Below are 27,282 nucleotides of genomic sequence, written 5' to 3'. Positions count from 1 at the left end.
GAGAGATTCCATTGTAGAAGTTCTCTGGTCACTGAAGCAAGGCACTTCCTCCAAACAAAGACTCACTCCTACCAAAGAGCTGCTTCCTTCCCCTTAGTGATTAGCTATTTTACCACAAACTGAGCTTCTGCTGTCAGAAACAGATGGTAACGAAAACTGGTGCAGAGGTTGAATTAGGTGGGGGAAAAATGTTATGTCCCTTAAAAGCAAGAGCATGCTCTGCCTTCTCTTGTTTTTTCAACCTGCAACAATGAGAAATGGGGTTTCATAATGTCATATATCCTTCCACCAATTCAAGCCTCATGCAGGACAACCATCATCTAAAAATATATACTTCAGCTCATCTTTTGATCAGGTATAAATAAGCCAAGTTTTCAAAAGTCACAGGATTTTGCTGACACAGTTATTTGTATAGACAAAGGCTTTTCTTTCCATCACATTTGAGAAGGGAAATTGTGTAGCTAGTCATTTAAATGTGTACATAGACTGAGATTATGTATCTGCAATTTGTGTATGTAGGCTGGGATTATCAAAGAAATGTAAGGAAGTTAGGTGCCAAATTCTCACTGAATTTTAACGGGATTGAGGTGCCTAACATCCTCCGTTTGCTTTGATAATCTCAGTCAATTTCAATTTATATGTATAAATATTCACATGCCCCGATTTGATGGCAGAAGTGTAAATAGCTTCTTGACAATTTGATTCCCCTGGGAGTCTTAATATTCCTATATGCCTACAGCTAACATAATTGAGAGTTGGACAAAAGCATGTTTTTAATTGATAGTTTATTTTTAGAGCAACTTTAGCTTAACCAACTTCAAAAAGTCTTCTCCAACAGATGCTAGTGCTCTCCCTGAAGTTGCTGATTTCAATATGTAAATTCAAGGTCTCAGGATCTTTAGCCCTTTTTAGTATTTAAAATACATTTCAAATGAACAAGAAGCCAACAGAGGACTTACCTTTTCAATGGGGCTTCAATGAAGCTTTTAAATTCTCATGAGCTATTTAGAATCATACAATCACAGACTTTAAGGTCAGAAGGGACCATTATGATCATCTAGTCTGACCTCCTCCACAATGCAGGCCACAGAATCTCACCCACGCACTCCTGTATCAAACCTGTGTCTGAGCCACTGAAGTCCTCAAATCATGGTTTAAAGACTTCAAGGTGCAGAGAACCTTCCAGCAAGTGACCTGTGCCCCACGCTGCAGAGGAAGGCGAAAACCCCCCAGGGCTTCTGCCAATCTGCCCTGGAGGAAAATTCCTTCCCGACCCCAAATATGGTGACCAGCTAAACCCTGAGCATGTGGGCAACACTCACCAGCCAGACACCCAGGAAAGAATTCTCTGTAATAAGTCAGATCCCACCCCATCTAACATCCCATCAGGCATATTTACCACTAGTAGTCAAATACGAATTAATTGCCAAACTTAGGCTATCCCATTATACCATCCCCTCCATAAACTTATCAAGCTTAGTCTTGAAGCCAGATATGTCTTTTACCCCCACTACTCCCCTTGGAAGGCTGTTTCAGAACTTCACTCCTAGAAACCTTCATCTAATTTCAAGTCTAAACTTCCTGATAGCCAGTTTATATCCATTTGTTCTTGTATCCACATTGGTGCTGAGCTTAAATAATTCCTCTTCCTCCCTGGTATTTATTCCTCGGATATATTTGTAGAGAGCAATCATATCTCCCCTCAGCCTTCTTTTGGCTAGGCTAAACAAGCTCAAGCTCTTTGAGCTTCCTTTCATATGACAGGTCTTCCATTCCTCGGATCATCCTAGTAGCCATTCTCTGAACCTGTTCCAGTTTGAACTCATCCTCCTTAAACATGGGAGACTAGAACTGCACACAGTATTCCAGATGAGGTCTCATCAGTGCCTTGTATAACAGTACTAACACCTTATGTCTACTGGAAATACCTCGCCTGATGTATCCCAAAACTACATTAGCATTTTTCACAGCCATATCACATTGGCGCTCATAGTCATCCTGTGATCAATCAATACTCTGAGGTCCTTCTCCTCCTCTGTTACTTCCAACTGATGCCTCCCCAGCTTATAACAACAGTTCTTGTTATTAATCCCTAAATGCATGACCTTGCACTTTTCACTATTAAATTTCATCCTATTACTATTACTCCAGTTTACAAGGTCATCCAGATCTTCCTGTAGGATATCCTGGTCCTTCTCTGTGTTAGCAATACCTCCCAGCTTTGTGTCATCCACAAACTTTATTAGCACATTCCCACTTTTTGTGCCAAAATGAGTAATAAAAAGATTAAATAAGATTGGTCCCAAAACCGATCCCTGAGGAACTCCACTAATAACCTCCCTCCAGCTTGACAAGTCACTTTTCAGTACAACCTGTTGTAGTCTCCCCTTTAACCAGTTCATTATCACCTTTCAATTTTCATATTGATCCCGATCTTTTCCAATTTAGCTAATAATTCCCCATGTGGAACCATATCAAATGCCTTACTGAAATCGAGGTAAATTAGATCCACTGCATTTCCTTTGTCTAAAAAATCTGTTACCTTCTCAAAGAAGGAGATCAGGTTGGTTTGGCAAGACTTACCTTTTGTAAAACCATGTTGTATTTTGTCCCAATTACCATTGACCTCAATGTCCTTGACTACTTTTTCCTTCAAATATTTTTCCAAGACCTTGCATTCTACAGATGTCAAACTGATAGGCCTGTAGTAGCCTGGATGACTTTTTTCCCCTTTCTTAAAGATAGGAACTATGTTAGAAATTCTCCAGTCATACGGTACAACCCCTGAGTTTACAGAGTCATTAAAAATTCTTGCTAATGGGCTTGCAATTTCATGTGGTTCCTTTAATATTCTTGGATGAAGATTATCTGGGCCACCTGATTTCATCCCATTAAGCTGTTCGAGTTTGGCTTCTATCTCGGATGTGGTAATATCTACCTCCATATCCTCATTCCTATTTGTCATCCTACCATTATCACTAAGCTCCTCATTAGCCTCATTAAAGACTGAGGCAAAGTATTTGTTTAGATATTGGGCCAATCAGGGCCGGTCAGGCCCTACGTAAAGGCTGCCTAGCAGGAGGACAGGCAGTCTCTCCCTGACTGGCAAAGGAGGAGGACTGGTTCCTGAGTGGAAAGGTAGCACCTTGGACAGAGCAGTGCCGGGGATGGGCAGAAGGAGTTGGGGAGCTCTGGCCAAGGAAAATCCCAGGCTGCAGGCCTTGTTACAAAGGGCTGAGCAAGTGCACAGGGCCGAAGGGGAAGCAGCCCAGGGACAATAGTCTGACAAGGGGAGAGAAGGAGGGCAGAGAGACTGCTGCTAGAGGGTCCCTGGGTCGGGACTCAGAGTAGCGGGTGGGACCCCCTTCCGCCTTGTACTACACCTGGCTGAGGAGGAGTGGGTCCGGATACAGGCTGTGGCTGGCCCCTACAACAAAGGGGCTAGATTTTGAGGCTGCAGTTAGCCACTAGAACAGGTGCAGAAAGAGGACTGCTGATAACACCAGACCCCCCCGGAAGGGGGTGAGACCTGAGCACTGAGCACTGCCGGAGGGCAGTGTCCTGAGGAGGACGCTGCCAAGCAGGGAGCAACGTGGGTCCAGATACCAACAGGGGAGCAGACAACAGACGGGACACCACTGGCAGAGGGCACCCCACAGAGGACAGAGCTAATTCCCAGACGTGCCAGCGGGAGGCGCCATGGTGGTGAGTCCCAAGCCTGTCACAATGCCCCATAAGTCATGACTTGGGGGAAGGGAGAAACCACATCAGACAACTTTTGTGCCATTGCCCCCATCCTATGAGGGAGTTCAGACTCCACAGATTCTCTACTGCCAGATCCAGGAAGGAGGCATCCCAAATATGAACCTCAGTGATAGTACACACATTACAGATAGGGTGACCAGATGTCCCAATTTATAGGGATAGTCCTGATATTTGGTGCTTTTTCTTATATAGGCTCCTATAACCCTCCTCACCCCATCCCAATTTTTCACACTTGCTGTCTGGTCACCCTAATTACAGAACATAACTCCAATGCACTCTATACCTTCCTCTCCTAGAATAAGCCATGCTGTAAGTAATCTCCAGCTAACTCTCTGGGGACTGTGTATCCACTCCTGAGCTCTCTACAGCTGAGGCCTACATTGTTTTTACCACATTGATGTCCGCACCTGTTATCCTAAAAAGGCTTAAAGGCCTAACAGGGGACAGTGAAAATATTGCTTTAGGCATAGAACACAGAATAATTTACCAACTTTTGCTAACATTATTAGAACTAATATACAGTTCATATAGATAATATAATACAACTCATTGAGATAGGGTCAAGCCACAACATTTGAAACCAGATCTCACTATTCCAATATTTGAGAAAGTTCAGATCAAACATTTTGATTTGGGCCCTTCAGAAACAAGTAAACAGGAGGCCATGAATAATTTCTAAATTTAAATGCCGAATGTGGCTCAAACATTGAAAGGGGTTTGAGTCAATCTTCTATTTATTAGGTAAATGGTGCTCCTATCTCAACTTCTGGTATTACAAAATAACCAAAGACAACATTCCAGTATTCCAGAACAATTAGCCTTTGTCTCTTCATCTGCCTGAAAAAGAAAGTCAAGCAACTTCATTAAAAGGCATAAATCCACATTTTTCTGCTAAACAGAAAATTAAAAGATATGCAAACTGCTGTACTGCTACTAGAAACACAGCAGATCTTGCATTTTGCTGTCTCTGCTGAACAGTTTCAATATTATTTCCATCTTTGCCTTGTTATAAAGTTTTCTTTGTTTTCTTTTTTTTCTGTTCTTGTTTGGCAATTGATACATCTGCCCAGCTTTAAACAAAAACAGTCATACTGAATTCTGTTACACATTCAACTAGCAGAAGGCAAGATAAAAGTAGTCTAATCTAATCTGTCCTTTTCCAATTTCAGATTAAACAAACGTTCTCTGAATATCTGAGCCAATTTATGTCTAATGATCTTTAAAATTACAAATAAGCTGATAATTTTACTCAGATCAAATGTATTTTACATGTAAAAAGATTGCACAAAGTGATACTTGTAATCTACGTTAACATGCATAATAAAGATAATTATGTATTTTGCCTATTGTGATTCTATGCAGTACACCTCTACACCGATATAACGTGACCTGATATAACACGAATTCGGATATAACGCGATAAAACAGTGCTCCGGAAGAGGGGGCGGGGCTGCGTACTCCAGCAGATCAAAGCAAGTTCAATATAACATGGCTTCACCTATAATGTGGTAGGATTTTTTGGCTCCCAAGGACAGCATTATATCGGGGTAGAGGTGTATTTACATTTCTATTAGTATTTACATTATACACTTTTACACTATGGCCAGTGGAACACAGCGGAAACAAAAAAAGCCATATTTTCCAACTGATTGTGATGGTCAGTAGCAGTTTCCTTTTCTAAACCAATCATTATAATAAGTTTCTCTATAGAATAGCAGGTACGTGTAATTACTCTCAAGGCAAAATTCAGTTCTGCAGAGTAACAGCTCAGGCTCTGCATAGTCAGAACATACTGCAGACTTGATGAGCCTATTTTAGACCTGGGCTTTGGATCAAAATCTGCCCTCAGATACAGAAGTTAATCAGAGTCAGCACCATGGATAGGGTGACCAGACAGCCCGATATTAGGGTCTTTGTCTTATATAGGCAATTATTACCCACCTCTGCGCCCCACCTGATTTTTCACACTTGCTATCTGGTCACCCTAACCATCAACGCAATCCTGAAGTCCTTACTCAGGCAAAACTGCCACTGACCTCAGTCTTAGGTAAAGACATAAGATTGAGCCCTGTGCCCTGATCTCCTCTCGCTTACACCAGTTTTATATATTGATTTCTCTGAAGCTACTCATGATTTACACTGGAGCAAATGAGAGAAGACTCAGGCGTCATGCAAACAAATAAGTATAGATATAGCTCAGATGACTGCTAAGTCTTAGGAGTAGGCTGAGGTCTCATATCTCCACAGCACTGTTGCACACATATTGCAAAGGCACAGTCTGAGAGACTATGTCAATGTACTTTTAGAATTTTTTGGCTCCCAAGGACAGCGTTATATCGGGGTAGAGGTGTATTTACATTTCTATTAGTATTTACATTATACACTTTTACACTATGACCCAATATCAAATATGATCTGAAGCTAATTTATAAAATGTATATCAACATAGCAGAATATGGATACACCCCTTCTAATTCTACAAATTAAAATAAAATAATGCAGAAACAGGATATACTGTAGTACTTCATTTTCTTTGAAAATCACCTTCTTTTGATTATTGTGCCTATCTTTATGTTTGGTCTCATTCTATCAAAGAATAACACTGTACAAAAGTGAATGATAGTCATGATAAATACCATATATTTGACAGGTTGCTGAGAATTATGAACATGTTCACCACGTTTAAGGTCTTTTTTTTAAATAACGTTACATACTGTAGCATCTCTCATATGACTTGATCCAAAACCCACTGAAGTCGATAGGAATCTTTCCGTTTTTATTCAATAGATTATTAATGTATCATTAAAACATGTCACAGGCCTATGTTTTGTCAATGGAGGCTCTGGCACGACATTAGTCTTTGTTCTGAAGAAGCAGTATGAGGTAATTCTCAGACTTCTCATAAAAAATGTGACTAGAGGCGACAGCCTGTTTCTTCAGTCCTCTTTCCAACCTCTCCTCCTGAGAAACTGCCACTTTCACCCCTTTCAAAATTTATTTTTAAGACAGATGAAAAAAGTACTTTATTGCCACAACTCCCAGCCCTGGTGCTTTGGTCAGAGACAGCATGCCACAGGCAATGGGGTGTCATGTGAGACCCACACGTGTCTAGGGCTGGCTCTTAGTCAGATATGATATGATCCTACTTATAACTGAACTCTGGCTCTAAGCTTGATCCTGGACTGAGCAGCTTCTGAATACTTCAACTTCCACCGTCTTCAATGGGAGCTGTAGGCACTTACAGGAGGGGGTTCAGCCCTTTGCTGTATCAAGCTCTCAGAGAATGATTTTGTGTATCAGTTTTGCCTAGGAATTCTGGATCTAATCTGAAACCCACTGAAATCAATAAACTTTGGATCAGGCCCTTTGAGAATTTAAAATCCACTTCTGGGCATACTCAGTAAGTTGTTTTCAAAGCAATTTTCACAACGCATGTGTTATTATGAGTACATACTATGCAAATGCATTCTGCTAGTTAATATGCATTCATCAATGCACATCTGCAGCTTTGTTAATGCACCTTTTATTAGTATGTGGTTGCTAAGGAAACAGCTTATGGTCCAGTATTAATTCTAGCAAAAATATAATTGAGCAGTTGTTCCATGACCATTTATTTAAAATAAGTAAGATTTAGGTTTTACAATATACAGCATCCCCCACATTATATATCCAGTGTGCCCTGAAATAACTTAATTTTAGTGTTCCACTGACATTTGGTTTAAACGACCAGTGTCATCTATTTTATTCTTTTTTTTTTAAATGAACTGAGCTTTCCTTCTGTACATCATATAGAACTGTCTAGTAAAAGTGTATTTATTTTCAGCTATTACAGAGCACCTTTCAAGACTATTTTCTGGAATTTAAAGTATTTTTTCATTTCTTTTGTATCATGTTTTCCCCCTGTAACTGTAAGCCCCATCATTGCTATTTTAAACTATATGCCACCAACCCACATCAATGAGTAGGGGAAACTGATGGGGCTGGAGGTGAAAGGGGGGACAGTCCCAGCAGCAAGGGAGGGAGACACTTGCCAAGGGGCAATGTATGGCTCCTTCCCTGGGAGTTTCTGGCACCTATTGGGCAGCTGGGGAAAGAGGGTGCTGATTGGCCAGAATTCCCCAGCTCCCACGATTTAGCGCAGCACAGGGGCCATGTGGAGCCTCTTTCTGCTCCATTCCAGCAGCCCACCCAACCACCTGAACTAGGAATGGGAACTCAGCCTGACAAATGCTGTGGGTCTAGCTATTCACCTGTTTATAGGGTCAGGAAAGAATTTCTTCTCTCATGAGCCAAACTGGCAGAGGACCACAGAGATTTTTGCCTTCCTCACAGCACCTGCAAGCCACAGTGGGTTAAGCAGGAACGCGATTACTACTTACCTGAGATACTGGGGTGGAGTTGTTTATTCATCACAACGTCTGGCCAGTTTCCAGTGCAATTAAGATAATACAATGAATGGTTCCCAGAGGTAAAAGACCTGAGATTTTGATGATGGGCCTTGGGCTCCTGGGATATGGTGAAAACTTCTGGCCTTTGCAGGCCAAGGTCAGACCTTGTCGACCTCACAGGCTGAGGTCCCCACCCTGCTGCACCATCTTTCCTCCTTGTGGGGGCAGGTTCTAGGACTTAGAGAGAAGCAAGGCCTGGGGGGTAGGCTGAGGAGTTGTGGGTTGTATGGTACAGAGCCCTGTAACCCTGTCACCAGTTACAGGTTATATGGTAAAGATCCCGGGAACCTCTGCACTGGAATCAATTAAATGCCCAGTATAGAACAACGGGGATGATAGGTGGGTAGTGCTTCTTCCGTGTGTCAAAATTTATTAAAAGTTGCAGCCTGCCACTTAATTCCATGCATGAGTAGGTCATCATTTTACCATGGTGTCCGCATCAATTCAACATGACTACAAATATAATCCTGCAAAAGCATACATACGCACGTGCAAACACATACACACGCACAGAGTAACACCACTAAAGTCAGTGGGACAACTTCCTTGTTTAAAGATTATCTGTATAAGAGGTGTGAAGGATCGGGTCCTAAATTAACAAATTCTCAGGATTTTCAAAGATTATTTTGTTTTAAATAAACACGGCTCTACCCAAAGCATATAGCAGTTATTCAAATTTCACATTATTCCAACTTCACAATAAGGGGCCAGGTGGCAAAAGTATATCTGCCATGAAAAATTTAAATTTACATAAAGAAATCCAATAACTTATCATAATATATCTGTTTTGTATGCCATCTACCTTTCATCTCAAATTACATCCAGTGCACTTAAAAAATTTTTATATACTATACAAAGGATTCGCTTTAGCCATTACCAAGATACAGTCACATATAAAAGGCACAATGAAGCAACTATTCAATATACACAGCAATGCTATAAGTAGTTTAGGCTGGTCTGAGATGAACAATACAGAATCCAATTGAAATTGCAAGAGCAGTTTTAGATAAATACAGTATATAAATTACCCATACTAAAATCTGGCCAGGACATTGGATTAATTCCTTTACCTTTGCCAAAAGTGCCACGGGATTTTTTAATCACCAATAGTGATCAGGACCTCTGTTTTATGGATATAGTCATCCTCTATGAGGAAAAAATCCATCTCAGAGGACAGGAGATCCAACTGGTAGAGACTTCTGCATACCACTTTGTCAAGAGCAAAGGGGCTTGCCCCATGTCCATGGATCTGAATGTCGTTCGTATGGATCTTGGGAATTTCATAAAGGCTACCATCATCTGCATTGAGGACCTATGCCTCCACACTGCTTAAGTGGCAACCCCAGAAGAGAAGCTGAACTAAGGACAAGACACCAGTACTATTTTCTCAACATACTTGCAATTCCCCTAATCATCATCTGGAACTCTGTGCACAGAACAAGAGAAACAGACAGTTCTAAATCTATGTCTGTAAGGCCCTGTCATAGCATTCCTTCCCAGTTCTGGACCTTAGCGTCCAAAATATGGGTACTAGCATGAATTTCCCTAAGCTTAATTACCAGCTTAGATCTGATATGCTGCCACCACCCAAAATATAGTGTTTTAGGGCACTCTGACCTCCCCAACCTTCCCTGGGGACCCCAAGAACCCAGATCCCTTGGGTTCTTAAAACAAGGAGAAATAAACCATTCCCCCACCTTCCCCCTCTCAGAACTTCCCTCCCTGGGCTATCCTGAGATACTGATCTAACCTCTTAAATCACCATACAGAGAAGCATCTCCCTTCCCTCTCACAAAGAGGCAAACAGATTCAAGGAAAACAGAGAGAGAGACTATCTCTCCCTCCTCCCATCTCCCGCACCAGCCTGGTGAGTTATCCCAATCCCCTGGGATAAAACAAGGGAAACAAGAAAAAATCAATCAGGTTCTCTAAAAATAAATCTTTTAATAAAAGAAAGAAAAAGTAAAGAATTATCTCTGTAACTTCAAGATGTAAATATACAGGGTCCTATAGCTTACAGATACCAGAGAGAGACTTTCTCCCCAGTACCAATACAAATCAAAATATTCCCAGCAACTACACATATAAAAGTTAACCAGCCAGATCCACAATTGCAAATGGAGTAAAACAATTAAAAAGCCTAAACCGCCTGGTTTTTACCTTCTATTTGAAAAGAAACTTAGAGAGCCTGTAGTAATGTCTGGCCTCTCTCAGACCCTCCGAGAGAGAAAAAAAGAACAAAGAACTCATACCCAAACTTCCCTCCACCGGAATTTAAAGTATCTTGTCTTCTGATTGGTCTTCTGGTCAGGTGTCCAGTTTCCTGCTTGTAACCCTTTACAGGTATAAGAGACATTAACCCTTAACACTCTGTTTATGACAGGCCCCGTGCACATTTTAATTGCCAAAGTGTTAACCAAACCATTTTAAAACACTACTCATGCTAGCAGGGTTTCAATGTGGTATGCCTACTTTATGCAAAATGGGCAAAAGTGTTTTACTAGCTGTGTTCTAGATTGAAATGTAGGACTTCATCTAGGGCAGAAGATGGTTTTTAAAATAGATATGCTTTTTCTTCAATGATGAGACAAGCTACTTTTAAACAGGACTTAGCTAACATAGTATGCCAGCGTAGATAAGACCCAAGAGACTGGGGACTGCAAAATATTTTCATTACAACATATGTTTACATTATCAGACAACTCCACGGACTCCAATGGAAGCCAATTCAAAATTGTCCTTGATTTTAAAACCTTCCATGCACCTGCTCCAACCTCTCACAGAGCCCTTTTCTCTCTCTTCTCCCTATCCTGTCTCCTCTGTTCTGGCTTCCTTTTTTCACACATTCACACATCACTGTTGGTGAAAGTCCCTTCTCCTAGGCAGCTTCTCCCATCTGGAACATACTCCCTTTCTGCCTCTGGTCAGCTGACTCTTCATCTTTTTCCAAATATTATCTAGTTTCTTGCTATTATTTAACACTTAAAACATTTTGGGATAAAGTTTTGTATAAAAGATGCTAAACAAAATGAAGTTGTTTTGTATAGTGACTGATAAGTCCTAGGGGTAAGGTGTAGGCCTTGTGAGTTACGTGATCTGTACAGCAATAGTGTTACAACATTAAGAATAAAAGAGTTAGGTGCCAAAGATTCTGATGAGCACGAAGCTTAAAAACACAACTTTAAGGAATCCTACAGCTATCTGGTATAAGGTCCTATGAAAGCTAAAAACAAAACATGGCAGTGCTGGGAGTCAGAAGATGCGTATCAGGTAATGCAGTGCTAAAAGATCCACTAGATGTTCAAGATGGGGCACAAGGATTCCATGATCATCAGAACCTGTATCAAATGCTGTGATACTATGGCAAAAACAACTGAACATAGATGACTTCACACTGTAAGGAGTGCAATTACAATGCAAAGACAAGGTTTACAGCCTGACATAACCTTACTGAAAAGTAGATGGGACTGTAGATAGTATAGCTGGAGGAACAATTTTTGTTATATTTCCTTTGTACTCAAGATTTGCTTAGTTTTTCTGCTAGGCATAAATTGGAATTCATAGGCTTAAAATAGTTTCCAGTTATAAAAGTTAGGGGTTAAATATCAGAGATTTGGCACTCAAAGAAGAACTGGCAAAAAGTCAACATCTGACTGGTTGTACTTTGGGAATGAAAACCTATACCTGCTCCAATGTACCTCTTTCAGGCACCAAAGCCAGAGAGAGTAAAATGTATGTGGTTTACATAAGATTTACATATGGTGTCCATTGTAATAGCATCTGAGCACCTCCCATTTATAGAAGCATACCATAAAAAACACACACAGCAATCCATGTAGGATGTTTAAACTCAGAACCGCTTCATAATTAATAGAATCCCCCTTAATAAGTGAATCATCTTGTTCAGCACAGTAACAATTGCTGCTCTGAGGCTGACAATGAATTTTCACAGAAGCCAGGGAAGCAGCTTTTATTAGTTCAGTAATATCAGTTAAAAAAGGATCTACATTCTGACAAAAGAGAAAATTTGCAAATGGAGTCAAAACAACCAGACTGAAACATACTAATGTAACCAAGAATTAGGTTTTCATTCTTTAAACATTGTGGGTATGTTAATTTGAACCACAGAGACAAAATAAAATAATAAAGAATTGTATTTGTACTGTGGCTCCACCCTTCTGCTGAGACATGATACAATATACTAAAAATATTTTAAAACATAATACATAGATTGCCATTGCTCAGCTTTAGCTCCTAGCAATTAGAATTTCCTTGAAAATAATACTATGCAAGGAAAAAAACAATAGTGTTAATAACAGCACTGAGGAACCAGCTGTAAAGTGCATTCCAAGGATAAAATGTACATCAAATCCTTGCAACCAGAGAGAATGAAATTACGACTATAATAAAAATTCTACTTTAAAATGTCATTTGAAACATACACTGGTAAATATCAAGTTTTCACCTGAGTTTCTTTAAATGGAATGGGGAAATAATCAGTGTACTGCATCAAACTAATCTAGTAAACAAATCAAATGGGTTTGGAATGATTATTCAGTATTGGCCTATCAAAACAGGAAGATGACTTCTATCGTCTGAACAGTAATATTTATTGGGAATGCACTGAACTCATGATCTGTTTAGAAATAAATTAAAATTAGTTATACCACAGTGAAAACTGTTAATGCTACTTTTATTAACATGAACCGTGGGTAGAACCAAGCTTGTAATTTATTTTTTTTTGTGATTATGGTTCTGTGCTTGAGCCTCTTCAACACAAATTATACTTAAAGTCAAGGACATGAAAGGAAAATGGCTACCGTGCTGCAAAAATATCTTTGCAGTAAGTATTTCTCAAATCTTATACCAAGGAGATTCATAAGGAGATATACCAGTCTATAAGCTAAATGAAGACATTTAGCACAGTTTAAGACTGCCTAAGCAATTTCCTCTAGCACAGATGGAGTTTGATTTTACAGATACTGTTAAAAATGTTAGACAAGCTGTTTAAGCTAAGCAATTATTTACTCAAACTGTGCAGAATCTCTGGGATCTGTACATTACAGCAAACCACAAATGAGCTTAGTTGATATCCCAACACATACAAGTACTTTTGGTTACACACTGTGTTTTGGTTGGACTTCAGAATGGGTTCTGTTTAGTGAAAAGTTTGCAGCTCTGTTGTTGCTAAGTTCAGTGATTGTGAAAGAAGGTTTAAGGACATTTTCGATTCTCTACATTTCTCAGCTGTCTATCGTTTTAGTGATACTTGTACAGTAGTAATAATGAAACTTCTGTTTTATACAAATATTGCACAAACCTTGAACTGCATTTCATACTATGCTTAAAATAAAAAGGTATTTCGGTACATTTCTGGACGCAATCAATTAAAAACAGGAAAAAGCAGTTTTCTGATATGCACAGTTTTACAAACATGGCGTCGTTTAAGAAATGATAATCGCATGGAAACATAAAATGAGATCAGTGTCTCATTTAGAACCAAAAAGTAACTAAAAAGCAAAATTTACATTTGCATCGTGGTATTAAACAAGAATAACTTTCTCTGCATCTCTACTATTGCACTTTTTAACAGGATTTGGTTGCTAAGGAAACAGGTTCTGGCCCAGTATTAATCTGAAATACATGTATTTCAGAAGATGGTCTCTGAAGTACAAGATTGATAATTTATTTTTAAAAATTGCTCAAATTCAGGCTTTTGTATCTAGAGCTGTTTGATTTTAATGTCTGAACCACTTTTGTTTGAAATAAACCATACTGCATTGAACTGCTGTTCATTTTAAGATGACAGGGCCTTCTATATATATCTCTAAAAACCTTACACATTAAAATAAAAAGAAATACTTAGGGTTTTTTTTCTGGTACCTGATATAGAAAAATATCTGTAACAAAGCAAATTAATCTTTATTTAAGCTTTCACAGAGCACGTTGAAAGACCGCTTCCTATGGTAGAATTAAAATATTTTTCATTTTTCTTACCCACCTTAACTTTTATTTTTGCATTTTAACTATGAATCCAATAATTTTCAAAATAGATTTTAAAATGCAATTGAATCAATATAGGCTTTTCAAAAATTCTTTTGTTGCACAAACGTTGCCACGCCCTTATTACATATGATTATTTTAACAGACATGATTGCTTCACTTTCACAATAGATTCTTTTATCAGGTGAAAACAATCATCATGCCAATATGTGAAGCCATACAATTTAGTATTAGGTTGTTGTTTTTTTAAATTAACTGTTCAACACATTTTTATACTGAAAGCTACATTTTAAATCTCACTTTATGTCTTTGCAGCACTGAATGAGAAATCTACAAAACATGCAAATCTCAACCTACCTGTGTGTACCTCCTAATGCAGTGTTAACATGGCAATATACCCAGCCATTTTTATGTAAAGTGATGGAGATCAACTGAATTCTCGGTCTTCTCGATAAATTTTTAGAAGCAGTTGTCAAAAATCAGATGGGAAGCAGCTTGAATAGACTGTGATCATGAGAACTGAATTTATCAATAGGGAAAGCAGGAGTGGGGGGAAAAAAAGTCCACATCCAAGGTTTTCTGAAACTGCAACACAACGTTGTCTCCCCCCACCCTCATAGGGTTCAAAGAGTAAAGCTGACCACTGCAAAGGCCACTTGTCACATTTGCTGAAAATCAGCCTATTGATATCACTGCTGAAAATATAAACTCGACAACCAAAGCCCATTGCACAACATGGACTGCGTAAGAGTTAAAAATAGATTTGACGTGCCTCCTACCTGCATAATAAATGGGTACGTTTTAAGTGCTTTAATTTGATATTCACATTAATTAACAATACAACATACATTATTTAAACTACAGTAAATGCAAGAAGAAAAAGGGTGACACCATCTGCAAGCAGAATTTACTTTTTTTTTTAAAAAGGGCTAATACTGTATTTTGAATGTGATGACAAGCTAACAGCTCACTACACTGCAAATGAAAGAGAATTCTAAAGGTGATGCTTAAATATCTGAGCCTGTAATGAAGCACAAATAAGTCTTCACTACTGCATGATATGGTACACAGTGCATTTACATACTCACATTTGAAATACTAGGCATGGTATAATGAATTCTATACACAGCATGCACACAGCACAAGCAACGTTAATTCTGCCTGCCATTTTAGAAGTAAGATACATACTGCAGCACGGCTCTGGTAAGGGTGGAGGCAAGGGACAGCTCACCTTAAATGCAGTATCTGATTAATGTTGTAAGTGACACTGCACATCAGCTACAGTCTTGGTTCAACTGTGTGGGAGGGAACAAAGAAAAATGTCATCAACTGGTGATGCAAGATGAGCCCCAGTCACTAAACAGCATTCAGCAAACTCCAAATTCTGCACTAATACAGCAGTAGGTATTTCAAACTCTTATCAAAACCTGCCTCCACAGTGACTGCATCCTTCTGCTGAGGAAAATAAACCAATCTTTATCTTACTGTAGCCATTCCAGCATTTCTGCAGTAAGCAGACTCTGGATGAAGAAAGATTTCATACAGTATGTATTAGGTTCTGGATGTATTTGCTATTCTCTCTTAATTTTTAAGCCTTAGAATATTTTCTTTAATTAATAAAAGACAATACCAGAAAAAATACCCATCAATGCTAAAGATTAAATTTTGATGCAACATAAAGCACTTCTTTCTTTTTTTTTTTTTTTTTTACAGCTTATCAAAATCCTGAGCAGTATCGACAAAACCACAAGAGCACAGGGTCTGACTGCACGATCAGCTGTCTGTGTCTATGCTACACCCTGTTAACCACAAGCAGTGTTTAGAGCTAAATATATCTGCAACACAGAAATGGCAGATACTCTGTTGTTTAGAATTTTGATTAATTACATGTTCTTCCACCCTTAGAAGTAATCAAATAAAAGAGATAATATACAAAAATGTTATGCTGATTTCCTTTGCATACAGTATATATCAGACGCTACAGACCATGAAAGCCATCATAAGTATACTGACCTAAATAACGCTAAGAAGACTTAAGCAGCATACAAACATACTCACTGTCAAAGCAAGAAAAACAAGACAACGATTGTCTAATCAAACAGGAAGCAACAACTCACTACCACAGTCTGAATTCTACGTACTGTATGTGCACATCTTATGTTATGGTAAGATGCAATGCTCCTTTGTTTTTCCTCAGAGGCTTTTCTTAGCTACAGTTGCACAGCATTCTGACATCATGGAGGTCAATGCAGCCACTGAAGTGTTGTCAGTTTTTTTATGACTAAAATGATTTTAGAAAATTAAATCTCATCTGCAAAAATACAAAATCTCACAAAACATATTTAACATCTTTCCTCTATTTTCTAAAATTAATACTGTGCGTCTTGTTTGGCTGCATACATTAAATTGATATTGCCCTCTACAGAGCTTGTGACAGGGTAATCGTGGGAATTAGATTTTTATAAACCAGTAGAGGTACACATTTCAAAGAATGCCTCTCATTTTCCTGAAACACTCAAATTACAGTCAAATGTTTAAGACGTGGAACAAAAATATACAGAGGTTTAAAAAAAGCTGCTTATCTGAGCGTCTGAAAAAATGCTTAGTAAGCAAAAGCTGTTCTGCTACATTTCCATTGTCAATGTGTCCCCAAGGGGAAATGAGAGAGAAATGGATCAGCTTGCTATGATTGGCATTACAGTCCCTTAAGGCTGAACTGTCAGGTAAGTAAAGTAAAGCCTAAAATCTACCTGGTTGCAGAAAGAGGATTTCCTTATTTTTGAAAATGTTTTCTATGGCTCATCAATTCTTCTTTCCTTCCCTTCCCCAAACTACATACAACTAATACCTCTTTAAATGCTGGGAAACAGACAGTTTATTCCTAAATGCTAAGAAACAATCTGAATATATTTCTTCACGGTATTTTTTAAAATTAATCTATTTGCTTAATGCATCATTGAATGTAAATTGTTTCTGCTCTGGTATTGAAATAAATTGATGTTTGTGTGCATTGCTAACTACTTTTCTGTGCAAATTCCAATCTTCGACAAGGGACAGCTAATAATATTGATACTACTAATTCAGAAAATAAGTAATAACTAGAGACTGCCATACAAATACACATATATTACATGTAGGCCTTTCTAATATCTAATAGACTACTTGATTAGATGTGAAGGATTCTTTCTTTCTGTTTGTTTTGTTTTGGTTAAAGTGAATATTTTTCTCTGAAATTTGAAGATTTTTCGCTATGAAAATATATCTGGCTTTGGCATTTTGTCCTGTTTGGTTTAAAGGCTGGGCCTCAGATGATCCAAAAAGTGTGTGCTTTAAAATATGCAGAATCCTCTTCCATTAATAACACATCTGTCACACAGCAATGAAACCAGGTCAGCAACAGAAGAGGCCAGAATTATAAAAACAGCTGTCATTCTAATATAGGATTACAAAATAATTGAAAGTTACAGAATAACTTTTTGTTAGGAGCTGTCTGTTTTTGTCATACAAATACTGCAATACACAATTAAAATTGTTAGTCCCAGGAACTCCAAATTTTTGAAGCTTCAGGACTTGGCACGAAATTTAAGAAGATACCATAGTCCCAGTCCTGGCCATTTTAAAGTCATGGTGAAAGTCTCATTGACTTTAAAGGAAGAGGATTTGGGTCTCATGTCAGTAAAATATATTGGGCTTACAGAGAAGTGTGGCAGCATGCTAAATTTCTGAGATTAAACCAATTTTCCAACTGCTAGGTTTGCTTTAAGATGAGTAACTACAGCTGGAGGCAGATTTCAACAGGATCCTGCAAGTAATCTGTCCCTTGGTTTTTGGGATTACCATTCCTCCTACTAAAATGTAACAGTACTGTCTACTTTGCCTGAGAGAGGGCAAGAAACTTGTGTGGTTCAGGTAATCGGAGGCACCTGCATAGCAATTAGCTCATTCCCGATGTGCAAGTGCCTCACCTCCGCTGACTGATCAGGGAACAAGGCTCTTCCTAAACCTGTGTGGGTGTCTTTCTCTAATTTTACAAAGCATGCACTAATGGACCATTTTCAATGCTTGCATGTATTCCTGTGGTTATGTATTTGCATGATTTTACTTATGGCTCTCTTAACAGTTAATTTCACTAAAGAAATAAATTTTTGAGGCCTCCCAGAAAGTTTAATCTGTGATGAATGATTTAAATAACCAGTGAGAGCTGATATTGTGATGCGAGCAATTTAGGCATTTCTGAAAATCAACCCTTTAATTCTTAGGCTAAGTTAGAGATTTCAGTCTGGTCTACACACAGATTTTGTACTGGTATCACAATTTCGGTTAGCGAGTGTGATTTATTTACATAAATATTTTAGGGCTGTCGATTAATCATAGTTAACTCATGCGATTAACTAAATTATTACTAATCAAATTATGATTAATCATAGTTTTAATCACACCGTTAAACAACAGAATACTAATTGAAATTTATTAAATATTTTGGCTGTTTTTCTATATTTTCATACATATTGTATTCTGTGTTGTAATTGAAATCAAAGTGCATATTTTTATTACAAATATTTGCACTGTAAAAATGAAAAACTGTATTTTTCAATTCCCCTCATACAAATACTGTAGTGCTATCTTTTTGTTGTGAAAACGCAACTTACAAATGTAGATTTTTTTTTGTTACATAACTGCTTTCAAAAACAAAACTATACAAAATGTCAGAGCCTACAAGTCCACTCAGTCCTACTTCTTGTTCAGCCAATCACTAAGACAAATAAGTTTGTTTACATTTACAGGAGATAATGCTGCCCTCTTCTTATTTACAATGTCACCAGAAAGTGAGAACAGGCATTTGCATGGCACTTCTGTATTTACATGCCAGATATGCTAAACATTCGTATGCTCCTTTGTGCTTCAGCCATCATTCTAGAGGACAGGCTTCCATGCTGATGACGCTCATTAAAAAAATAATGTGTTAATGACATTTGTGACTGAACTCCTTGGGGCAGAATTGTATGTCCCCACCTCTGTTTTACCCGCATTCTGAGATATATTTCATGTTATAGCATTCTTGGATGATGACCCAGCACGTTGTTCATTTTAAGAACACTTTCACTACAGATCTGACAAAATGCAAAGAAGGTACCAATCTGAGATTTCTAAAGATTCTAAAGACCCAAGACTTAAGAGTCTGAAGTGCCTTCCAAAATCTGATCGGGACGAGGCGTGGAGCATGCTTTCAGAAGTCTTAAAAGAGAAACTACAGAAACTGAGCCACCAAAAAAGAAAATCAACCTTCTGCTGGTGGCATCTGACTCAGGTGATGAAAATGAACATGTATCGGTCTGCATGGCCTTGGATTGTTATGGAGCAGAACCCATCATCAGCATGGACGCACTTCCCTTGGAATCATGGTTGAAGATTGAAGGGACATATGAATCTTTAGCACATCTAGCATGTAAACACCTTGCAACACGGGCTACAACAGTGCTATGCCAATGCCTGTTCTCACTTTCAGGTGATTCCGTAAACAAGAAGCAGGCAGCATTATCTCCTGCAAATGTAAACAAACTTGTTTCTCTGAGCGATTGGCTGAACAAGAATTAGGACTGAGTGGACTTGCAGGCTCTACAATTTTACATTGTTTTATTTTTGAAGGCAGGTTTTTTTCTACATAATTCTACATTTGTAAGTTCAACTTTCATGATAAAGAGATTGCACTACAGTACTTGAATTAGGTGAATTGAAAAATACTATTTCTTTTGTTTTTTACAGTGCAAGTACTTGTAATCAAAAATAAATATAAAGTGAGCACTATACACTTTATAGTCTGTTATAATTGAAACCAATATATTTGAAAAAGTAGAAAACATCCAAAATATTTAAATAAATGGTATTGTATAATTAACAGTGTGATTAATCGCACAATTAATCGCGATTAAGTTTTTCAATCGCTTGACAGTCCTAAAATATTTACAACCATACAACACCTAGTGTGGATGCAGTTGTTTCAGTATAAAGGTGCATTAGAGCAGTATAGCTTATTGGCCTTCCCACTTGGGGATAAGCTATCCTGGCATAACCACTTTTATACCAGCATGACTGTGTCCACACTGTGGGAGTGGAAGGGAGGGGAGTTGTACTGCTTTAACTATATGTGTTCAGTTAGAGTAGTACAATTTATGTGTGTAGACAATAGAGCTGTGCGGGAACCAGACATTCCATGGTGTAGAAAAAATTTCCATTCTGAAATGGAACAAAACCAAAGAAAATTCAAAATTCACTATATAACAAATTTCCAACTTTTTGCTTTGTTTTAGGTTGATCAAAATGTTTCATTTTAAGGAATTCAAAACATTTTATTCCACCGCTGAAATTTTTTAACTTGTTTTAAAAATTATATAAAAAACAATTTTGTTTAGAAGTCATTTTGATATGAAAAAATTAAATATTTTGTTCCATTAGTGTTGAAATGAGACATTTTGACATTATTGTAATACTTCATTTTGAGTTTCTTTCCAAAATTAAATTTCAAAATCAACACTTTTAAAACACATTTTGACTTAGAAAAATTAAACAATTTTTCGATTAAAAATGCCAACAAATCATTTTGACCAGCGATAGTAGAAAAGGCTTAGAGAAAAGGCCTGTTTGAATCTGATTCTGTTTCACTCAATAATTCAGGTACTATATTTGTGGCTTGAAGTCATACCTCTGTTTTTCCCACCACAAACATAACAGATCTCCAAGTTTTTAGGGAGACTGTACAGCCTTCCCTCATAACTATGCTCTAAAGGAGGGTTCTCTAGCTCCCAGGATACTCATTTGTATATCAGTGGAAGACCACTTTGTGCTAAATCCCATGTGAATCACACATTAAGGATAAATGGGAAAGTGGGATCTCTGCCTTTTGCATTTTATTTCCCTATGATTTTTGGATGAATTTTCTACTGTTTTTTTAGGCCAGATACTCATTATGTTTGAATAATCCATTAACATCAAAGGCCTTGGGCCATAGCTAATTTCACTCTGTTTTTAATGACATCCATCCAGCATCCTCTTTATCATGGAACTAATGGGATTAAAAAGACAAATATAACTGATGTAATTTACTTCAGAGATTAAAAGGACAAACTGATCCAAAAATTGCACCCACAGAGCAAGACAGCAGGATTCCTAATGCTTGAGGGTGTGAATACTTTGGTCAGCTAACATGCTTTCTGGCCCTCTGTTGATCCAAAGGGACATGGATTGCCAGCTAAGGGATGTGCAAAGGCAAAACAGGAGGGCCACAGTAGTCACAGGCAACACTAGACAACTTGCTGGCAAGATGGTGTTAATCACATGACACTAATGAGTATACCAGCATATTTACTCAACACCACAACAGGACGCAGAAAACCTGGAGACACACAGAAAATTGGGTTCACTGCCAATTGCTGGGCTTTGCAAAGATGTTTGCTGATTCTCCAGGGATAAGGTGTCTACGCCATAGGCTTTAGGTGATAAGCCATATTCCAACTACTTATGTAAGAGGGAAGGTCAGGAATAAGGGACAATGCCAAGGATGAGTGGGCATGTAAAACTCCAATGAATGTACTTCGGTTTATTTATGTATATCTATATACATAAAATCAGTGTATAACAGAGGCAAGGAAAAAGCTCATCATGCAAAAATGATGGTTGGGCAGAGATTAACATTTAAAAAAATACACAGTATGCCTGTATGCTGAGTGATTGTTTCACAGAGTTTTGCTCTTAGCAACAACAGTATTCACATGGTCCACAATAGGCTATGAAATTAACACCTCAGTGATATGAACAGAGGTGAGTTCACGCCTTTGCTACACTTGTTTAGCAAGATATTGTTTTCTGCACAGCTGGGTTAGACAGAGCAGCAATGTATTAGCTATACTGAGAAGGCTACTGCTCTTTTTTAAAATGAAAGCTAAGACTCTGCAGAAAACAGTAAAAATTGTAGGATATATGGTTTTGGGAAGGTGTGACCATGCTGAAACTGTGTATAAGGAGATCCACATTCAACTTTTGCTTAGCGGGCAATTATATATTGTTATGTCCTTGGTTCAGCCCTATCTTTTTATAAAGAGGGGCTGTACATTGGTGAAACATTCATAATAGACACAAACGCCTGTGCTCTATAGACAAACTACAGAATCATTTTATTATTCCTGAGATTTTATGAAAACAAATTGGTGTTGACTAAAACGCAAATGGAACCCCTTTAAAAGAAAAGTCCCTTCACAGAATATGAAAGATGCGATGGCTCTATTGACCTGTGCAAACATCCCCACAAGTCATTTCTCAATATTCTTCCTGTAACGTGACATCCAAAATTGTCATAATACTCAAGATGTGGCCTCACTGTCTCTTTGAACAGTGCCTGAATGACCTCTTTTGATGTGTGCGTGGGCTAGCCCTCTACTTCTACACCGGAAAATCCTGTAGCTTTCTAAACTGCTACCAGACATTGCACTGATGCTTTCAAGTATCTACCCACTATCACTCCCATACCTACTAATCTATTGCATTTAAAGGCAGAATTCCTTTTTTATTTTTTTTACCCTGCACTCATTACTTCAATTTTTTCTCCATGTTAAATTCCACAAATCACTTGTCAGCCCAAACCTAAATATTTCCTACGTCTTTTAACATCTAATTTCCTTTCCCTTTGGCTTTTATAGGCACTTTTACATCCCCTATTTCCTTCTCCTCTGATCTCAGTGAGAGCCAGCAGCTCCCTCTAACACAGTATCAGACACTCATACGTCCGCACTGCAACAAAGACCGGTGATTGGCCAGTGTCAGCTGACTCAGGCTCACGGGGCTCAGGCTGTGGGGCTATAAAGTTGCAATGTCGATGTTTGGGCTTGGGCTGGAGCCTGAGCTCTGGTTCTCTCATCTGCCTCTCCCCCACCCTGCTCCTGGCAGGGTCCCAGAGCTCAGGTTTTGGCCTGAGCCTGAATGTCTACACTGCATTTTACAGATTCACAGCCCAAGCCCAAGTCAGTGACAAACGCAAGCCACGGGTGTTTAATTGCTTTCTAGGCATACCCACTAAGATCCTGGGTAGAGAGGGGTTCCTCTGAGCACATCAAGTGCTTGCACCCTGGATAGGCATACAGAGGCATATATGCTAAGTCATGCTTATTTATGTCAACCAGTATATAAGAGGAGTTGGTTCTAGAGCAACAGGGAAATAGGGTTGAGACAAAGGAAATCCTGCAGGAAAATGCTAGGAACTGCCAAACCTGTGAGAAAGCTTATGCTGAGCTTTATGTTTTTGGGGAAGGGTTTTTTTTTTTTTTTTTTTGCTGCTTAAGTTACCAACAGTCAAACTCTAGGAGAGCATAAATTTGGATTGTATAGTCTGTATGTACTCTGTTCGTTGCAGGTGCAGGTTCCACAAGCTCTCTCTCTCTCTCTAGTTCAGTGGTCCCCAAACTTTTCATGGTCGCACCCCTCCCTGCCCCTGTCCACACCCCCCACCCCCACGGGAACTGGGGCCAGGAATGAGGCTGCAGCTTGAGGGTGGGGGCCACGGACACGGGTAAGGGGGCTGACTAGGCTGGGGCCACAGCTGGGGGCAAATCTGGGGCTGGGAGCTGAAGCCGTCGCCAGGCCACAGTCAGGGACCACAGCTGGGGGCGGAGCCAGAGCAGAGCTGGGGGCAGACTGGGGCTAGGTGGCACTTCCTGCCTCCTATGGGAGTTGGCCTGGGCCCTGCCGCACCACCCTGAACAGTGTCCGTGCCCCCCTGGAAGGAGGACGCCCCACAGTTTGGGGACCTCTGCTATAGTTAAGGTTGCATAACACTCCTTTATACAGTTACACCCCATCTTTTGCTGGCCTCATCCCATCACACCCCTTGCATATGGGTCTCACTGCTATGTTTAAGAACCATTTTACAGCTCTTTACCCCAAACAGCCAAACTATACTGGTGTAGCACGAACTGTGTTTAAACTTAGACATGACAACAAGGTCAGTATAGAGGGGGCTCTTGCTGCTCTAAAAAAAGATACGGTCCTATATCACCTGACAAATTCAATCATTTTCTCTAAACACTCAGCACCTTTCTGGCAGCCAAAAAGTGAAACTTCTCCTCTCCTTCCCTGTAGAGTCTGCACAAGGAGGCAAAGGCAGAATGAAACTCTGTTAATTTTAAGAACAAAACTAGTCAGCATCTGCAGCACTAACCTGTTAAAATGAAACTGCAGAAAAGGCTCTAATTAATAGCAATGCATTTCTATAGCACATTTTATCCAATGATCTCAGTGCTGATTAGATACATTAATTGAGCCTCACTACAGCCCTGTAAGATGTTATCATCCCAATTTTACACATTGCAAAACAGAGAGGGACAAAGTGACTTGCCCAAGGTCACACAGTGTTAGTGGGAAAGCCAGGAACAGAACCCAGGAGCCTGTGCTCAAGCCACTAATCCTACAGTTGCACTGCATAAAATAAAGAGACTCTGCAGCACTCCTCCCAGCTAAGAAGGATCTTTGTCACGTGAAAAGGGGATATTAGCTGCAAAAGCTCAAAAAGGGATTCCAAACCATGCTACGGTTGCTAGGAGGAAGCAAACAGTAGACTTGGCAGTTAATTGTTCTCTGAAATCTGGTGGGAACCAAGTGACGCTCTTTCACTTCCTCCTGGAGGATTTGAAAAGGCAATACCCTGAACTACAGTCTTCTCATGTAGAAAGTTCAACATTTGATTAATCAGGCTTTGTCCTGGCAAAATACCAACACAGCAAGTCCAAAATGGCAAAACTCCCCCACAGCTAATCCAACAGCCCTTTTATTTTACTATAGGCTGTTGGAGATTTCCTCATGGCACTCAGGGTCACCTTCAAGCTACCCTCCCGAAGAATGCATTCCATATCTGTTCTATCTCTGAATAATCGCATTTCATATACTCAAGGTACTTTTAGTTATTACAATGACCTCACATTTATATTGTAGCTGTCATCCTGAAGGCTGTAACTGTCTACATTGGGATGTAGCCAGGGCAGCAGGGTTAGCACGTTATTTGTTGTGGAAACTCTACAGTATCTTCAGAACCAATATTTTTTTAAAAGAACACTCACATGTATACTAGCACTGTTACAACAACTAAGCATGCAATTCAGGTATTTGCATGGGGAAATGACCATTTAGAGGGATAAGTGGCCATCTGCACATTAAATTGCAATAACTGCATGAGCAAATGTAGGCGGTGAGGTTTCTGGAGAAGCCTCTGCTCAGATGGGAAAGCAGAATGCAGTATTAAATCACAGAACAATTTACATTTAATGACAAATATAGCCTATTTCTGTCATGTTACAAACCTAAAATAATAGAATTTAATAACCCTGTGTTCTTCCTGTCTGTTTATTGTATCCTCATGTTGTCCCTTATCTTATATTTAGATTGTAAGCTCTCTGAGGGAGGGTCCATCGTTCTGTTATGTCTATGTAGAAGGTCCCATTGTATTGGCCACTATAGATGCTACTACAGAGCAAATAGTTATAATAATACTAACAGAGAATTTTTATCCTTACTTTACGTCTTTGAAACATCCTAAATACCTCAACAACAGGGTTATAATTTTGATTAATCAACTCGATAGACAGGTTATAGTTTTCTATTAAGTTTTATAAGACTTTTGTTTCAGCGATTTCAGCCAGATAGCCAAGACTAAGACACGCTCTGTCCATAAACAAAGATAGACATCATTTTACTGAGTCTCAAATGCTGAAAATGTTCTATTAATAAAACTCTCCATCATTCCTTGTTTTAGGGGAGTACAGTGCTTTTAACACAGAAAAAAACAAACTAAAACCTTTGGCATGCAATAAGTATGTATTAGAAGTTCAAATGGAAAAGTGAAATAGCTTCTTCTCCTCCCAACAAGTATAAAGATGAACTTAAAGAGTGTTTTGTCTTAACTTAAATGGGATCTAACCCTATTTCAGAGAAGTGAAATCTTTGCTGGGCAATCTTTGCTAGTGCTTGCCTGCTGAAGAAGACACAGCTAACAACTCTTAGGTTTGACATGTGGCACTGAATTAAAAAGTGCCCTTACTTTTAACTGTCACTCAATACAAATTATTATTTTAATAATGCAATGCCACCAAAAATAGTGTAAGATACATCATCTCCCTCTTGGGATTCTTTCCTGATTTAGTTACACACTATTAACAGCCGACAAGCAAGGTATGAAACTATAGCTAAGCGTCTCATGCAACAAAATTTGACTCATGATAACCAACAGGTGACTTTTTGATCAACATTTCTGACATAAAATCCTGCAATAGCATAATGAAAAGGTAATGGAGGAAAATTTAGTGGGTAAAGCCAGTGTTCATACTTGTACACAGGTGATAGGCTACTGCTGTGGAATTTCTTTTTGGCCTGTAAGAGGACAGAGATGCAGAAGAGTCTCCTCTCAACGACCAAAAAGGAGTGAGAGATAACAGATTAATTTCTGCTCTGTTACACAAATGTAACCACTAGACAATGCTGTCTCATCAATGGGGTTGCATGGGTGTAATTGAACAGACTCTGGCTAATGGATTTTTTGACTGGGACAGAATAGTAGGTCCCATGTGTCCAGCGACAGTACCTCTGCAAAGAAGCATTTAAAGACAATATGTGTACTAATTGTGCAGCATAACTCAACCAGTTTCTCTGGAGATGCTTGAATTTGTAAAGAGCTACCCTCAGCGTGGAATGCTAAAATTTCTGCAGCACTTTGACTCTGAGTGACCATGGGAAGGAATCCATCCCCAGTGACTGGCTATCTTTGTACCTACTGAAATAATTCAGTCTTCCAAATGTTCTTACAGGCATAGATTGATGTCTAGAACTTCTTCTGTCCTTGCACATAAGGAGCCAAGGGAGTGGAACATTGCCAAATTGAATTACCACATTCCAGCACTGAAATGGTGCTGGCTGTGAGGTAACTCTTTTCCCCTCCTATTGAAAACACATGTGGGAGGAAGGAAGGGAAATAAATCAAAGTACCTTGAATCTCAGGCATATCCAAGAATGCAGGTGCAATTCTCACACACAA

At 39.0% G+C, this 27,282-nt stretch overlaps 1 protein-coding gene across 4 annotated transcripts in view; it reads right to left on the bottom strand.

Moving 5' to 3' along the window:
- ZBTB38 (zinc finger and BTB domain containing 38) overlaps positions 1-16,449 on the bottom strand; it is a 43,494-nt gene extending 27,045 nt beyond the window's left edge. Inside the window, exons 1-2 of one of the 4 annotated variants that reach the window (XM_050965817.1) lie at positions 16,358-16,449; positions 15,448-15,511 (exon numbers count right to left, since the gene is read on the bottom strand). Coding sequence is in view for 1 of the 4 variants with exons in the window: in XM_050965816.1 (XP_050821773.1) it covers positions 15,305-15,322 (18 nt within the window). In the remaining 3 variants the exon portion in view is untranslated. Of the gene's footprint in view, positions 1-14,573; positions 14,913-15,304; positions 15,378-15,447; positions 15,512-16,229; positions 16,301-16,357 lie in introns of those variants that run through there. The other 3 variants (XM_050965819.1, XM_050965816.1, XM_050965818.1) reach the window with 3 other exon arrangements.
- Between the last annotated feature and the right edge of the window lie 10,833 nt (positions 16,450-27,282).

Source organism: Gopherus flavomarginatus, chromosome 8 (genome assembly GCF_025201925.1).
Source record: "Gopherus flavomarginatus isolate rGopFla2 chromosome 8, rGopFla2.mat.asm, whole genome shotgun sequence".
Classification (NCBI taxonomy): domain Eukaryota; kingdom Metazoa; phylum Chordata; order Testudines; family Testudinidae; genus Gopherus; species Gopherus flavomarginatus.
Note: the sequence above shows the minus strand (reverse complement) of the source record. Positions and strands in the feature narration are given on the sequence as shown.